This window comes from Dendronephthya gigantea, unplaced genomic scaffold (genome assembly GCF_004324835.1).
Source record: "Dendronephthya gigantea isolate DGI-Jeju-01 unplaced genomic scaffold, DenGig_1.0 000120F, whole genome shotgun sequence".
NCBI lineage: Eukaryota > Metazoa > Cnidaria > Anthozoa > Malacalcyonacea > Nephtheidae > Dendronephthya > Dendronephthya gigantea.
Window position 1 is genome coordinate 197347 of NW_021163130.1, and position 15808 is coordinate 213154.

A 15808-nucleotide genomic window follows, 5' to 3' on the forward strand; every position below is an offset into this window, starting at 1 on the left:
TTATAATTTGCCATGTGTAATAGCGTCAAGTGGCATGCATTGCGTGGGGCAGATTTATCGCGTTTATCTTGAATCTACTAAAACATGAAAATTTGCAGAAACGTAATTGTATAATCTTTCGTGAATCGTGATGCTAAATTTTTGCCTTGGTAATAGACCACGGGTTGATAATTTAAAACGCCTGTTCTGGCGTTAACTCCACGTGTGCTAGTCTTTCAATATATAAAGCTAGTTCATATCATTTTATTTTAGAATCGTGGCGAACCGAAATGTTGTTCGACATTCAGACAGCACATCGTATTTTAAAAAGTATAGAAGCTCAAAAATGTATTCCAATTGTAATTGCATGTTAATTCCTGAATTCAACTGATTGTTCATATGATAACATTTTTAATAAAGGTCTTTGATAAATTGTTTGAAGTTCTGATAAAATAATTATGCATGAATTTGATCTAGCAAGCGAGTTGCTCTCGTATGGTGATGTGTCTATATAGCTATTGTCTGCATAAATTTTCATTCATATAACATCTAGCGACCACCGTAGGGAAATCAGCTGACAGCATAGCCTGTTCGAAGGTTTGTTTCAACTATACATTGTTCGCTACTGGAACTTTGAAAGTGAGACAACGTATTGAACTTATATAGAAAATAAACTAAAGTTGTATGGATAATTGATAATCATGTTTCAGAGATTACGAGTCTGACAGCACGAACATAAATAGCTACAAGTTTGGAAATTCGAAATATCTGATTTTGTGAAATATATATAACTGCATTTACAACTGAACCGGGTTTAAAGCTGGAGCCGACAGTCGATAAAATTTTTTATCGCAAAATCAAATGGTTGTTTCAAAATAATTAAAATAGCGAAATTATGCTCCAGCTCAAATTCTGTTTATTACTCTTAATGTATTTGTTGTTAAAACGAATTATAGCTATTTGTGTTAAAATACCACAACGAATATATATTATTCAGAAAAATTCCTAGCAACTGAAGGAAGAGAGTGAAAACAATACCTGGAAATATACTGAATAGATAAAGGTCAAGACAGGAAATTGCGTCATGCACAAATGTAAGCTATATATAGTCAGGCCTGATCGAGACAATTGCTCATTTTGTGCTGGCGTGTGTTGATAGAAAGAATATTTGTCAAAATCTGAAGTTATAAAAGGGTAAGTTCTTACAATGTACTAATAAATTTAAACAATTCCTTCTAGAGTCCTTACGTTTATGATGTTTGACAATGGGGTAAAAACTGGAGAATCTCTGCAAAGTCAAAGTTCCATGAACTACTTTATATGGCTTAACTATATTTCTGCCGCCCCAATTTGTCCCTATAGGTTTACTGGTAGGATGATTACTCCGGCGCGTGTGGTAGCCTTTTGAATAAATAAAGCTTCTGAACATAAACACTACAGTTCATATCATATTAATTTACAAGCGTGCACCAAATGTTGTTCGACATTCAGATAGCACATCGTACTTTAATAAGTATTAGAGCTCAAAAATGTATATGGGAGGGAGCAATATGGCAGCGTCTTCAAACAACTTAGCAAACAACTTAGCATTAAATGTGGTATAACAACTGTCTAAAAAAGACAAAATTAACACGTCGACGTTTCGACCTGAGAGCCTTCGTCAGGAAAGTTAGTATGAAAATAAATAGGGGAGAATACATGTTTTGTATGGGGGCAAAAACACGTGATAAAATTGGGCCAATAGAAAATAAAAAATCAAAACAAATTGGAATACATAACATTGCGAAAGAAACGGCTGATTGTGGGTCTAAGAATAGCCCGCAACGAGGGAAGCCTGATCAGCAACGAAAACATATTACAACCAGCTTTGATGTAAACAAAGAAATGGTAGTCATATTACTCTGGGTGAAGTAACTAAAATGAAAGGGAGTCTTTCATTTATGCCAGAGGGATGCAAAGTGCCAAGACTGTGGATTAGTCGCATTTCTTGTCGTTTACGGCTATCGTTATTACCGGAAATGGGAGAGAGGCTCTAATTTTCATGTCCGTGACACACTGATTACCAGAGGTAAAGAGTCTGGCAACAGGCTTGGTGTTATCACCAAGGTAGCCCGCATGGCAGGCGATCCCTAACTTCGTGTTTCGCTATGTATTTTAGAAACTCTGTGCATTGACGGACGGGAATTGATGATCGACTCTCATGCAAGAGTACATAACATTATTCTAAATTTGTAACGTTCGGCATCTGGTCTTGGCGGAATTTATTGACGATTGCGTTCGCTCTGCTCTTATAAAACTAAATAATTCTCTAAAGTCGAAACGCGAACTGATTATCAAACACGAGCAAGAGATAGCGTTAAAAATTTACTGCTTGGGAAGCCTGTTTTAGCCGTTCTACCTATACTTTACGTGGCAAATATAAATATGAAAGCTGAGCGTAGTAGCGTTCTCGTTATTTTTTATCTTCAAGCTGTATTATCACTTATTATTTTTTATCACTTACCTACCAGTCATTGGGCCAGAACCAATTCCCGCCTTTCCATGTACACCACCCACAGCAGTCAACTCTGAGCCAACGTCCCCAATCACCCATTTACAAACAATACTTCCGCCAAGCCTACCAACCCATCAATCGTACTGTAGACCAGAATGGAACATGGGTCTAGATAACGATGCATGCCACGTCAATCCCTCACGAAATCCTGATAAAGTCTATCCGATACCTGTGAGGATTACGAATCACAATGTTAAATTAATTAACAAACGAAATACCAAGCAAAACAAGCTTTTACGAAATCCCAATATGATCGACATTCCTACCACTGAAGGCAGGTCTTGGAATGAACACTCGACCCTGAAAGACCTTAGTATAGAACGGGACACTCCGCAAAATTATAACATTTCAAAGTCCCCCCATTTCCGTCTGGTACACTTAAATATAAGGTCTCTACGAAATACCTCCCATTGGATCCAATTCGCCGAATTTGTTTCAAAGACAAGGATTGAGGCAATAACATTATCAGAGACTTGGTTAAACACAACCATACCAAATGCCGAGATCAACTTGGAGGGCTATAAAATTTATCGCCAAGACCGCCTCCACAAAAGAGGAGGAGGGGTAGCTGCGTACATTCGGAGTGATATTAAGGTCACCGTACTGAAGGAAATATCATCAGTTTCCACCGATTACTTCCAGCAGCTTTGGCTCAAACTTCAGACTAAAAAGTTAAGATCTATCCTGCTCTGTGTATCATATAGACCACCAGACTGCCCGCCGTCCTGCCTAGAAAACAACCTAAAAGCAAGTTATATGCAAGCCGCCATGCAGGACAAACCCATATTTATTTTGGGAGACCTCAATTGCAACACCATGAAGGTCACCGCTGAGACCACAGCATTGGAAAACTTCATGTACGAGATGAACTTAAAGCAATTGATCACTTCACCAACCAGGATCACAAACACTTGTGAATCACTAATCGACGTAATCATAACTTCATCACCCAACCTTGTCCATCAAAGTGGTGTTATGGACACACTCATAAGCGACCACCTACCAGTATACACCGCGTTAAACATGAAACTTCCTAAGCCATCAGTACAGAGCATCCTGACGCGAAGCTATAAAAGCTATGATAGTTCAAAGTTCATTACCCATCTTGGTACAAGATCACAAGAACTCATTTCTATCTTTTTCGATTCCAATGTCAATTCAAAACTCAGAAAACTTAATGATGTCCTCTCTAATACTTTGGCTGTCCATGCTCCAATTAAAGAGGTCAAGATTCGACGTCGATCCTGTCCATTTGTTACTGCTGACATAAAAAAACAAATGATCTACAGAGACCAGCTACATCGTAGATACAAACAGACCATGGCCAGAAAATTCGGACATAATTAACATTCTACTTCCGCCTAAATTTGCATATGGTGTCAAAATAAAGCTTCGTGAGTTTATAGTAAACTGTAATGTGCACAGTACTAAACGCTAAAAATACACCTTTAGGTAGGTCAATTATAATTTGCCTTAATTACTCGTTGCAGAGCAAGTTAATCTTAATATTTTTATATAGTATTTCAAAATATTTTATCAGTATTCGTCCTGCATTTTCAAAAAAAAGTTTGATTATTTATCACGTTGAATACCATATAAAACAAAAACCGTAATAGCGTAGAAATAAAATAAAAATGCAGAGCCAACATAAACCTTTACCAGCAAAATATTACCTCAGGATCTTTAATATGACACGAATTACAAGAAACAACCAGGGCAAATTGCAAAGATGCAATGATTTTCTTAAATTTTGCGAAATTTAAGAATGCGCAATATAATTTATAGTTCTGCAAACGAATAATATTTGAACAGATATGCAAATTTGCTACGGCAATCTGCATATTCGATGTCCGCAATTTCTGGCCATGACGAGAAATGGAGGACTGGAAGAACTTTAAAACAGTCCAAAAATCAATCAAATCCACCTTAAAAGTCGCAGAGAAAGACTACGTCCGCACTGAAGTTAATACACATAAAGACAAACCTGGGTCACTTTGGAAAGTAATTCATAGCCGCATTCCGTCTAGAGACAAAACAACCCCAATATACAGCAAAAACCAGGAAGAGGTTGCCAACGATTTTAACAGTTTTTTCCAGTCAGTAGGGATAACAGCCGCCGAAACAGCTACGCAACTGGCCTTAGATAATAACATCAATATATCTTCCATGTCTGCCTGTGAAATCAAGAACCTACAATGTCCGATCGAAGAGTCATTCCACTTCATACCTGTTACCTGTGCGGAAATTGAACGCATACTAACATCTATGCCATCAAATAATCACCAGGTCCCGACAAATCAGTATGAGAACTATTAAAGACTGCCTCCAAGTAATCTAGGCCCCCTGACGGATATCATCAACAGTTCATTTACAACTAATACGTTTCCAGAAGCCTGGAAAATAGCAGAAATCATACCAATATTAAAAGAAGGGATCACGAAATAGCCTCCAACAACCGTCCCCTCTCAATGCTCAATGTAATCTCGAAGGTATGTGAGAAAGCGGCCTTAAATCAATTCACGAGTTTTTTAAACCGGACCGGCCACCTTACGGCACACCAGAGGGAAACAGAAAGTACCATTCAACGGAAACCCTCAATATATTAGTAAACGATTTTTTCCTGAACGCAATGGATAACAAAAGCTATCTGCCCTTATTCTGTTAGATCTGTCCAAAGCCTTCGATAGCATCGACCACACAATATTGCTTCAAAAACTAAGCAATATTGGAGTATCTCGTAAGGCTCTAAATTGGTTTAGAAGCTACCTTTCAGACAGAAAGCAATACGTACGCATTGGCTCTGCAGTATCAGAAACTCTTTCAATCACTCATGGCGTCCCACAAGGGGCAATATTGTCACCTCTGTTATTGCATCTATATAAACGACCTTCCAACAGCACCAAAAACAGCTAAGTTAGAATCATTTGTGGATGATTCGAAAATATTCATGTCCTTTCCAATCACGAATATAATCGATGCAAAAAGTAACATAGAAGAGGATCTTAAGAGGATTGCAACATGGTGTTTCGCAAATAAGCTGTTAATTAACCCTGAAAAGACAAAATTAATGCTAATAGGCACTCGACAGTTAATCGGAAACCTTACTGAAGGACTGGTTATCTCGTTCCTAGGAAAAGAGATCACACCTTCCTCTTACGCCAAAGACCTAGGGCTATTCATGGACAGTTATTTAAGTTATGATCATCATATACGACACGTCATATCATCTTCAATGGCAAAACTGTACCAAATAAATAGAGTAAAGGACAGCTTCGATAGCGAAACCCTCCACACGATTGTCAATGCCCTAGTGATGAGCAGATTGTATTACTGCTCTACGGTGTGGTCGAATACATCGGCAACAAACATAAAAAAACTCGAAAAAGTACAAAATTTTGCTTGTAGGATCATAACAAATACAAGGAAATACGACCACATAACACCAGTACTACAGGCGATCGGTTGGCTCCCAGTCAAGGAACATTTACAGTACAGAGATACACTAATGGCTTATAAATGCATGAACGAACTTGCACCGCCGTACTTATGTGACCAGTTTTTAAAACGAAATGCAGTTCACAACAAGAACACCCGGAATAAAGACGACCTTGACATTCCCACATGCAAAACAACATCAGGTCAAAGAAGTTTTTGCTATAGAGCAATAAAAATCTGGAACACTTTAGATAAAGATTTTAAAAAACTACCTTTTAAAACATTTAAGAAGCACTTAAAGAAAAATATGTTAACAAATAACGTTAACGGAAACCTATCTTAGTTAAAGTATTAAAATCTTAGTATAACTATATAACTAGGATTTCTCTTAATTGTAAACATATTTTATAAACATAGCATAGTCAATAACGTAATTGTAGATAGAAATATACCTATTTTTAGCCTTGTTAGTACATACTGAAAAGCCCTATTGGGAGTATGTTTTATGTATAATAAAATAAATTAAAATAATAATAATAATATAATATTACTGTATAGGAGATCAAATTCTTCAAATAACCGAAATGCTTTCGATGGAAATGTTTCAGAAGTCGCCAAGTCTCTACCGCAATATATACGATCGCAGATAGTGCATACCTATCTACATTGAGAATTTCTATCAACTATTGAGGCTTAGGATTCTCATAATTTATACTATTTTCAATGCCAGGCAAATTGACTGGGGAAAAAGAATTACTGATACACTCATATTATACTGTGTATTTATAAATATATAAATAATATATGATGTATACAAATTTTCCGACGATATAATATATGCAAGACAGAGTCAGACATATCTATTCTGTCGCCTCATACACAAACAACGACAGTGCATGCATTTATTCATTTATATTTTCAGCGCTGGCTCTTTTACCTCTTGTCCAGGTTTAAACGTTCTTTGGTGGTTCTTTTGAAATTTTAAATAATTATATTAATATATCGAAAAACCAGACTTCAATTCATAAACAAACTTACAGCCGAAAAATATATCGGCATGGTAGAAAACGCGGGTAGCGGACTACGGACTACGGATTACGGACTACGGATTACGGACTACGGATTACGGACTACGGATTACGGACTACGGATTACGGACTACGGATTACGGACTACGGATTACGGACTACGGATTACGGACTACGGATTAGGACTACGGATTACGGACTACGGATTACGGACTACGGACTACGGATTACGGACTACGGATTACGACTACGGATTACGGACTACGGACTACGGACTACGGATTACGGATTACGGATTACGGACTACGGATTACGGACTACGGATTACGGATTACGGACTACGGACTATGGACACAATCTTTAAAAAATGCGAAGATGTTGCCTTCACTCAATAAAACATTTTGGCATTTTTTATATATTTTTTCAGGCTTTAGGTAAACAAAAGATTTTAGCAAAATTTCAGCATATGAAACCATGCAGACAATTTGATAACATATATGGTGCTATTTTGTGAAAATTAATGACGTTAGTAATAACTAAGATCCGTAGTGACTATGTCACGCAGCTAGGAATTTTATGTTTTTTGTGCGCTTTTATAGGCAATTGCTTTCTCGGAGGTGCAAACTGTTATGCAAATTATTGATTTGGAGCGGTTTATTTGGGACTTCCTCGAGATAAGACACGATCGTTTTATGTATCAAACCACGTTTTAAACGATTTCAATTTGCACAGAGTCTTTATTCATTACTCTATGAAAGGCTATACAGCAACATTCAAATATGCAGTCGCCCATAAATATTTGCATGTAAACGTGAACGAGAATAAACGCAACACAATGTTCATGTAAATAAAATAAAAAACGGCGGAAAGCACATTCAACAAATTCCATATAGTTTTGCTATAATCCCATATCCCAGCTAGCACAATCACGTTGTATGAACGTTGTATTAGCGTTCGTCGAACGTTTGGATAACGTTATTTATTAATGTTGGGTAAACGTTTTTTTGTGAAATCGTAGGAACGTGGTATCAACGTTAGGATTAACGTTACAGCGCGACGTTAATACAACGTTCATACAACGTTCAACTCAATGTTCATATAACCTAATGTCCGACGTTAATGCAACGTTCAGCCAACGTTTGGCGCCAACGTTCGGCCAACATTAAGATAACGTTGGATATCAAGGTTGAGACAACGTGAATTGTTTCTGGGTATTTGAAAATTCCTGCAACTTCGTTTGCGAGATTGCGAATACAGATAACTTAGAGTCATCTGAGCCATTGTTCGCCAGCCTGTGAATACATGTAGATTTTATGTCATTGACATTGATTAAAACATTTCTAGCAAATTGACAAGACGGCTTCGACAAGTCGCGCTATAACGTTAATCCTAACGTTAATACTACGTTCCTACGAGTTCACAAAAAAACGTTATCCCAACGTTAATAAATAACGTTATCCAAACGTTCGACGAACGCTAATACAACGTTCATACAACGTGATTGTGCTAGCTGGGATATGGGATTATAGCAAAACTATATGGAATTTGTTGAATGTGCTTTCCGCCGTTTTTTATTTTATTTACATGAACATTGTGTTGCGTTTATTCTCGTTCACGTTTACATGCAAATATTTATGGGCGACTGCATATTTGAATGTTGCTGTATAGCCTTTCATAGAGTAATGAATAAAGACTCTGTGCAAATTGAAATCGTTTAAAACGTGGTTTGATACATAAAACGATCGTGTCTTATCTCGAGGAAGTCCCAAATAAACCGCTCCAAATCAATAATTTGCATAACAGTTTGCACCTCCGAGAAAGCAATTGCCTATAAAAGCGCACAAAAAACATAAAATTCCTAGCTGCGTGACATAGTCACTACGGATCTTAGTTATTACTAACGTCATTAATTTTCACAAAATAGCGCCATATATGTTATCAAATTGTCTGGTTACCTATGCTGAAATTTTGCTAAAATCTTTTGTTTACCTAAAGCCTGAAAAAATATATAAAAAATGCCAAAATGTTTTATTGAGTGAAGGCAACATCTTCGCATTTTTTTAAAGATTGTGTCCATAGTCCGTAGTCCGTAATCCGTAGTCCGTAATCCGTAGTCCGTAATCCGTAGTCCGTAATCCGTAGTCCGTAATCCGTAGTCCGTAATCCGTAGTCCGCTACCCGCGTTTTCTACCATGCCGTTTTGTTATTATAATATTAACTGTTTGTGATTGGCTAATTGCGCTGGGACTGAAAAGGGGGCGGGTTAACAAAAAAACTTAGCCAAACCTGGCAGGAAGTCTTTCGTCGTCGTCGCCTTGCCCGATTTCAAGAACCGCCTGCCATGCAGGCTATCACCAAGCCTGTTGCCAGACACTTTACCTCTGGTAATCACTGTGTCACGGACATGAAAATTAGAGCCCTCTGTCCCATTTCCGGTAATAACGATAGCCGTTAACGACAAGAAATGCGACTCATTCACAGTCTTGGCACTCTCCATCCCGCTGGCATGAATAAAAGACTCTCTTTCATTTAAGCTACTTCACCCAGAGTAATATGACTCGCATTTCTTTGTTTACATCAAAGCTGGTTGTAATACGTTTTCGTTGCTGATCAGGCTTGCCTCATTGCGGGCTATTCTTAGACCCACAACCAGGCGTCTCTTTGCCACTGTAATGTGTTCCAATTTATTTTGATTTTTTGTTTTCTATTGGCCCAATTTTATCACGTGTTTCACAGGTCAAAACGTCGATAAGTGTTTTGTCTTTTTTAGACAGTTATTATACCACATTTGATGCTATGTGTAATGTGTTTACGAATGTAGCTAAATGTTTCATACTCTCATTACTCTGTTAGTGCTTGATCGTATTCTTCTTCAATCGTGAAACAACTAAGGGACAAGTCGGCGCAAGGTTTTCGTTGGCGTGAATGATATCTAGACTCTTTGTGATGATCTATCTGAAAATTTTTCATTGTTCTTGCAATGCATGTTTACTTTCATATAATTTCTGCAGAAATCAAGCTAGTTTCAGCTCAAATATAGCAGTATTAATTTTGATTCGTATGGCGCATAATTGAGCGTCATGAAAAGTAAGACGCGGGCCAAGTGTCGGGTTTCTTCCACCTGCAACTTTTACAGCTGAACATCAGAACAAAAGTCCCGTACGTAACTATACTTTTCGGCAGGATGATAAAAAAAATAATGAAAGACAAGTGGGAATGTATGACCTGCGGAATTTACCAGAGTTACAAAAATGGTAAAATCTTTGGTACAAGAGGGAGGATAAATTATAATAATTCTTATGTATAGCTGTACACTTAATATGCAAGCATATAATACAATACATAAGCAAAATAAATTTTATATGAATCGTGTTCAAATAGGCATGAAATTGCTCTACGTCACTCTTACGTATTCAAGAGCTTTATTCATACCCTTTTCCGCCAGTATAGTGGAACAGGTGGTGTAAAAACCAAATGTTCGATTTCTTGCATAACCATCTGGGGTTTAATAGCGCTAAAGGCCAGGGGATCCCATGGTACAACCAGATTTCCGATTGTCATGCGTTCCATTAATTTTAAAAAAATTAAGTATTAATTTAACAATTTAAGAAAATATTTGTCTCTCCTGTAACTGGGTGTATGGAAAACATTTGGAAGCATTCATCCGTCTCTCGTACAAGCGGTATAGATATGGAGGTACAGCATCGAACGATTCTACGTTTCTACCGTTATTCAATTTATGAATCTAGCAATAATTTTTGAATATTTACGTAATATTCATGTACCTTATTGGGATATATAGAGAGAACCAGAGCATGCTTAGCAGATATTTTCAGTAGAAATAGATCTGAAAAAATAAGGTATTGTTAATAAATTCAACTTTTCCACTTCAGCTTTAGGTGACTGAGGAATCTTACTTGCGTTGGCTATATTGTTTATTCAGTACAAACATGAATTGCTTGAAGATTGGTGTCTTTGCTTGTATACTAATTCATGTTTCCTTAAATGAGGCGAAGGGTAGATGTGGGGTAAGTAAACCGCCGCGGGTCTGTATTTTCAATATGGCGAAGTCATTGGATTTAATTTGTTTCTCATATTCTATCAACGAAAGCGGCATATATTATACATCTCATGCATGGCCATGAACTTTTAATTAACCATTTTGTGTACTAGCAAAATAATAATTATTATAATAATATAATCAGATATTCATATATAATTATCTAAGTCTTGTGCATGCATGTACAGCTGTAGCTGCCAGCAACTTGTACTGCAGTATTTATGAACAAAAAAATTAAATGCAAGGTATAAATGGTATAGTTTACTTTTAACTTGAGTAAGTGGCAGAATTGGCCAGAGAGAAGTCATGTATTTTGGGTTAACAGGCCAGACGTTAGAATAGAGTCTTACTTCGGCAAATAAAAGTTGATAATAATATTATGTGTTCAGGTTAGAGCTAAAAAACCGCGTATAAAATCGATCGTACAAAAGCAAGGCACTTTTCCAATATCGCTCCTCAGATCAAATTCGCCATTCCAAAGAAATTTGCTTATACAAAATGAAAGCGCTGTTGAACAGAATTCAGGCTCAAAATGAATATTATAATATGAAAGAATATGAAAGTATAATAATTTATAATTATTCGTGTCTCGATTTTATTTACAAAGCTTTTTGCAGATCATACAATTTTTGCATTAATATTTATCTGTGTATATCTCAGTCTCTCTTGTATTTGCAGACCCTTCAATCCTCTTTTGTCGAGAGATGTTCAGAAAATCAAGAAGGAACGTACAGAGTTGCTCTGCAGGTTTGCGGGTACTACTGGCGTTCTAAGAAACGAAATTGCTCTCCTCAAACTCGCTTCCAAATTAAGTATGTCATGCATATATATGCCTATCGCAGCATGGCGATTTTTCCCGCTATTCACTAATTAATAATACAGTAATGGGATTAACGATACAGATCATAAAAAATTAAGACTCTAAAAATAATTTCGTACCAATTGTTTTTCAAGGTACAAGTTGTCTTGATATAAAAAGAGAGGTTGAGTGTCGGAGATGGAAAATATTTGATTGATCCGGACGGAGATGGCGCTGGTAAACAATTTCAAGTATACTGTGATATGACCTCGTTTGGTGGAGGATGGACAATGTGTTACACGACGGACAGTCATGTTAATATTAAAACTGAACTTCTCACCACACCTGCTCTTGGCTATCGTGCAGATTGTAATAATATACCGGTAAATTGACTTTTCTCGAATAAATCGGTGGAATTGTATCATGTCGAAATTGTCCTATATGACATACCTTTGAAGTAAAATGTGGTCAAATGAGGAGTATTTTATAAATTATTGCTCAAATGGCAATTTTTCTGAAACTAAAATACCTCCTCTCATTTTGCGGGTACTAAAAATTCCGGCGGCTGATTGGTCGAGAGGAGTAAATTTGTTTCATTAATCGAACATCACTGGTACTATAATTAATCACGAATTGTACTCGCCATCGCATGATTACCAATAGCTATACTAATAGCCCAACTTCTGTTTGGATAATGTTTACGCTTGTAATTGTGCATACAATTCGTCAATTCCTCTGCATTTTACTGCCAAACGTAAAATTCAAAATTCATCCTTGTCTGCAGGAGTATAACAGATATGAAAATTTCATATCAAATTTATAAGTATATATGAATTTAAATAATATTAATTTTAGTACTTATTCAGAACAGTTAATGTAAAAGTAATTTCTTTCTGTTTTAAGTTCACTGAAGTCATATTTGTTGATGAAAAATCCAAACAAAAAGCAGCCTTTAAAAAAAGTGGTTCACCTGTGACATTCACTGGAAATTACGATAAGCGGGCAAATGCTTATGGCTTGTGGACGGCGCAAGGTGTGGCAACAACGCAGTACAAATACCAAATGTTGATATGTGACACAACGTTCTACAAGGGACTGCACTTCTCCGGGTTCACCAAAAACTGCTACAAACAGTGCAATAATTGGTGTAGTGACACAACCTCCGCCTACTTCCGCACATCTGCTGTCTCACACCAAAGTTACAAAGGTGTTGCATTCAACCAGAATGGTCACAAACCGTTGCCAAACCGCCTCATCAGTGCAGGAATTCGTTAACAAAATAATTCGAGCGGAATAATTGAAATGGAATTAAATTTGAATTTAATAAGCTTAATTACCTGATATAATTTGTAGTGTAAATTTGTGAACTGAGTATTTGAAGAAACTCGGTTTACTTGTTTTGTGTTTTTAACATTTCTAATACTTTTTGTCTTTGTATTAAATTCAGTATACTAACAAAAGTAATTTTTTTTTGGTTTTTCTGGAATAAATATTACATTTCATTACGTGAAAACAATTTTGTTTTACAAGAGTTGCGGATAGGGCTTGGGATAACTAGAGACCTTATTATAGACTCGCGGTTACTTTAATCGCCAAACTGTTAACAAATTGTTGCGTTTTAATTATATACTCTGCGACGATTTTCAGCTTGAACGTTTTTTATGAAACTCGTGATATTCATGCATATATCTCGTGATATCAATACATTTATCTCGTGATATCCATGCATTTATCTCGTGACATGCATACATTTATTTCGTGATATCCATGCATTTATCGTTTTGAGCTGCTTTCACAACCAATCTTGCATGATCAGTCCATAGACATTTCAATGGCGAAGAGTTTATCTCAGATAAAAATGCACTAAAGTCTAAAACATTGAAAATTTGTCCACAAAGCCATCGTTTTTGTGATGAAATTACATAATTATATATTATGAAGTCATTCGTTTACTTTCGAATAACTACAATCTTGTTGCCTTAAACAACGATTTTTTAGTGGATTTTTAATTTAAATAATGAAATTTTTTTTATTTTTTTACAATTCAACAGTGTGCGGAATCCTAGTCTTTGCTGCAATCTGATTGGCTGTAGCAACGGGCGGAATTTTACGATATCTGACCACGGTCCGGAATCCTTTTATGCTCGAGCGAAACCGAATTTGTCTTTTTTTGTTTTTCTAAAAAGTTAATCGTAAATTTATTCACTTTTTATTTTAAAATATATGCATGACCAAATGAATATGACGATAAATTGAAGTGAATTATAAGAAATTAAACAAATAAGGTTTTGATTGCTTATGTTTTTGTCGCCATTGCGGAGTCTGACTATACACAATGCCAATGATATATAATACGACCGAACGCCGCTTTGTGTACAAAAAAAATACGGTATTTAACGTTTTGGTCGGCCGGGTAGAAAATATTTTTCTTTCCGGACCTCGCAGGGTGAGTTTTTTCTTTAAAGACCGATCTTCACTAGGCATGTAAAGTTATTCGCGGGAAGAGAAGCGAAATTAAAAACGTATATCTGGTGAAGATTGGTAAGCGAAGTAATTGGTAAGCGAAGTAATTCCTCGCTTGAAAGTGCGATCAATTCCTACTTTTTATGAATGTCAATTCACTCTAATATATTATATATTATAAATTCACCCAGTAAAAACGAGCTTTTTTACGTACATCATCTCACCCACTCAACTTGCAAGCTCGCTGTGTTTAATTTCGTGCAATCACAATGCTTGACAGTTTATTACTCCGGCGCCAGCGACGGAGTTGAAAATTCGCCCCGGTTTTGTTTTGTTGTTGTTTTTTTTTATTTTTCGTCGTCGCAAGTCTGAAATGGCGCGAAAAATTCTAGTATTTCGAAATGTGTATGTAACCGTATTTATCTACGTCCCAGTCTTTTCTCCCAAGAGTTGTGGTGTACAGCTTTGGCTAGTTTTCCGATGCGCGATTCGATTTCGCTCCCATGATACGGCTAGTCCTCCAAGAGGAACAAATAAACCGTTGTTTTCATGCTGTTCGATTAAGTTTAGATTGAATTGGGGTAAGAATATATTTAATACATGTAGATTCTGGTCCTACTTTAATAATATTTCGCCGTTTAACAAGATGATGTGGTCGTGTATTGCGAGCAAATGGCCTTTTTAAATTTTTTTATTTCCATCAGCGAAGCGGCTACATGGGTTTCTATGAAAACTAGCCACACCAGCTCTGGGTTCGCTCGAATCCAGAGCCAGCTCCGTTTTCGCGAACCCGGGTCCACGAACCCGGAGCTAAATATCCTGTCATTTTGTTGCTTGTACCCGCTTACTTCGGGGCTTTTTGTATCATGTCCGTTTAGCTTAAACGGTGGATAAGTCAAAATTAAATAACACTCTTACAACTCTCCTCTATGGACTTGAATGAGTCAACTTAATTGAATATTATAAACTGAATGTGTATAGTTGTACACAGTACTTAGTAAAAACATTTAGTTCGCTTGTTGCATAAAACGGAAGACTTGCTTTCTATTTTGAACTTATCCACCGTTTAAGCTAAATGGGCACGATACATGCAACCAGCCCAATGCAGGTGTATTCTTCACCAGTTATTGATTTTGCCAAGTATATTCAATAATTCTCATGCTGATTTGCCTAACAATCTTTAATTTTAATTTACTCAGACCTTTCACTACATAAATTTCCTAAAGAATAAATTTATTCTTTTAGGCTATCCACCCATTCATTTTCGTCTATGCGGATAATTCGTGTTGATGAAGGATCCGTTTGTTTACCCGTGTTTATACACAGATGAACTATTAATCTTGCTTGCCCACTAGTTCGTCTAGCCTAATGATCCGTAGTATAAATTGGGCCAATCGTGCAAGCTTAAATTGATCACGAAATTTACAATCATTTACTGCAAGGTTTGTTTCCAAGGCTCAGCTTCAATGCCTTCCACAACTATTTTGCCT

At 36.6% G+C, this 15808-nt stretch overlaps 1 protein-coding gene and 1 long non-coding RNA gene across 2 annotated transcripts; both read left to right on the forward strand.

Annotated features, from left to right (window-relative positions):
* The first annotated feature begins 10628 nt into the window (after positions 1–10628).
* Positions 10629–11811, forward strand: LOC114535556. The gene is made up of 3 exons (XR_003688316.1): positions 10629–10692; positions 10890–11024; positions 11735–11811. It is a non-coding gene; the product is annotated as an uncharacterized LOC114535556 (long non-coding RNA).
* Positions 11812–12049: 238 nt separating this feature from the next.
* Positions 12050–13319, forward strand: LOC114535551. Its single transcript, XM_028556853.1, has 2 exons — positions 12050–12238; positions 12759–13319. Exons 1-2 carry the CDS (start codon positions 12119–12121, stop codon positions 13128–13130), a joined length of 492 nt encoding a protein of 163 aa, XP_028412654.1. The 5' UTR covers positions 12050–12118; the 3' UTR covers positions 13131–13319.
* The last annotated feature ends 2489 nt before the right edge of the window (positions 13320–15808 follow it).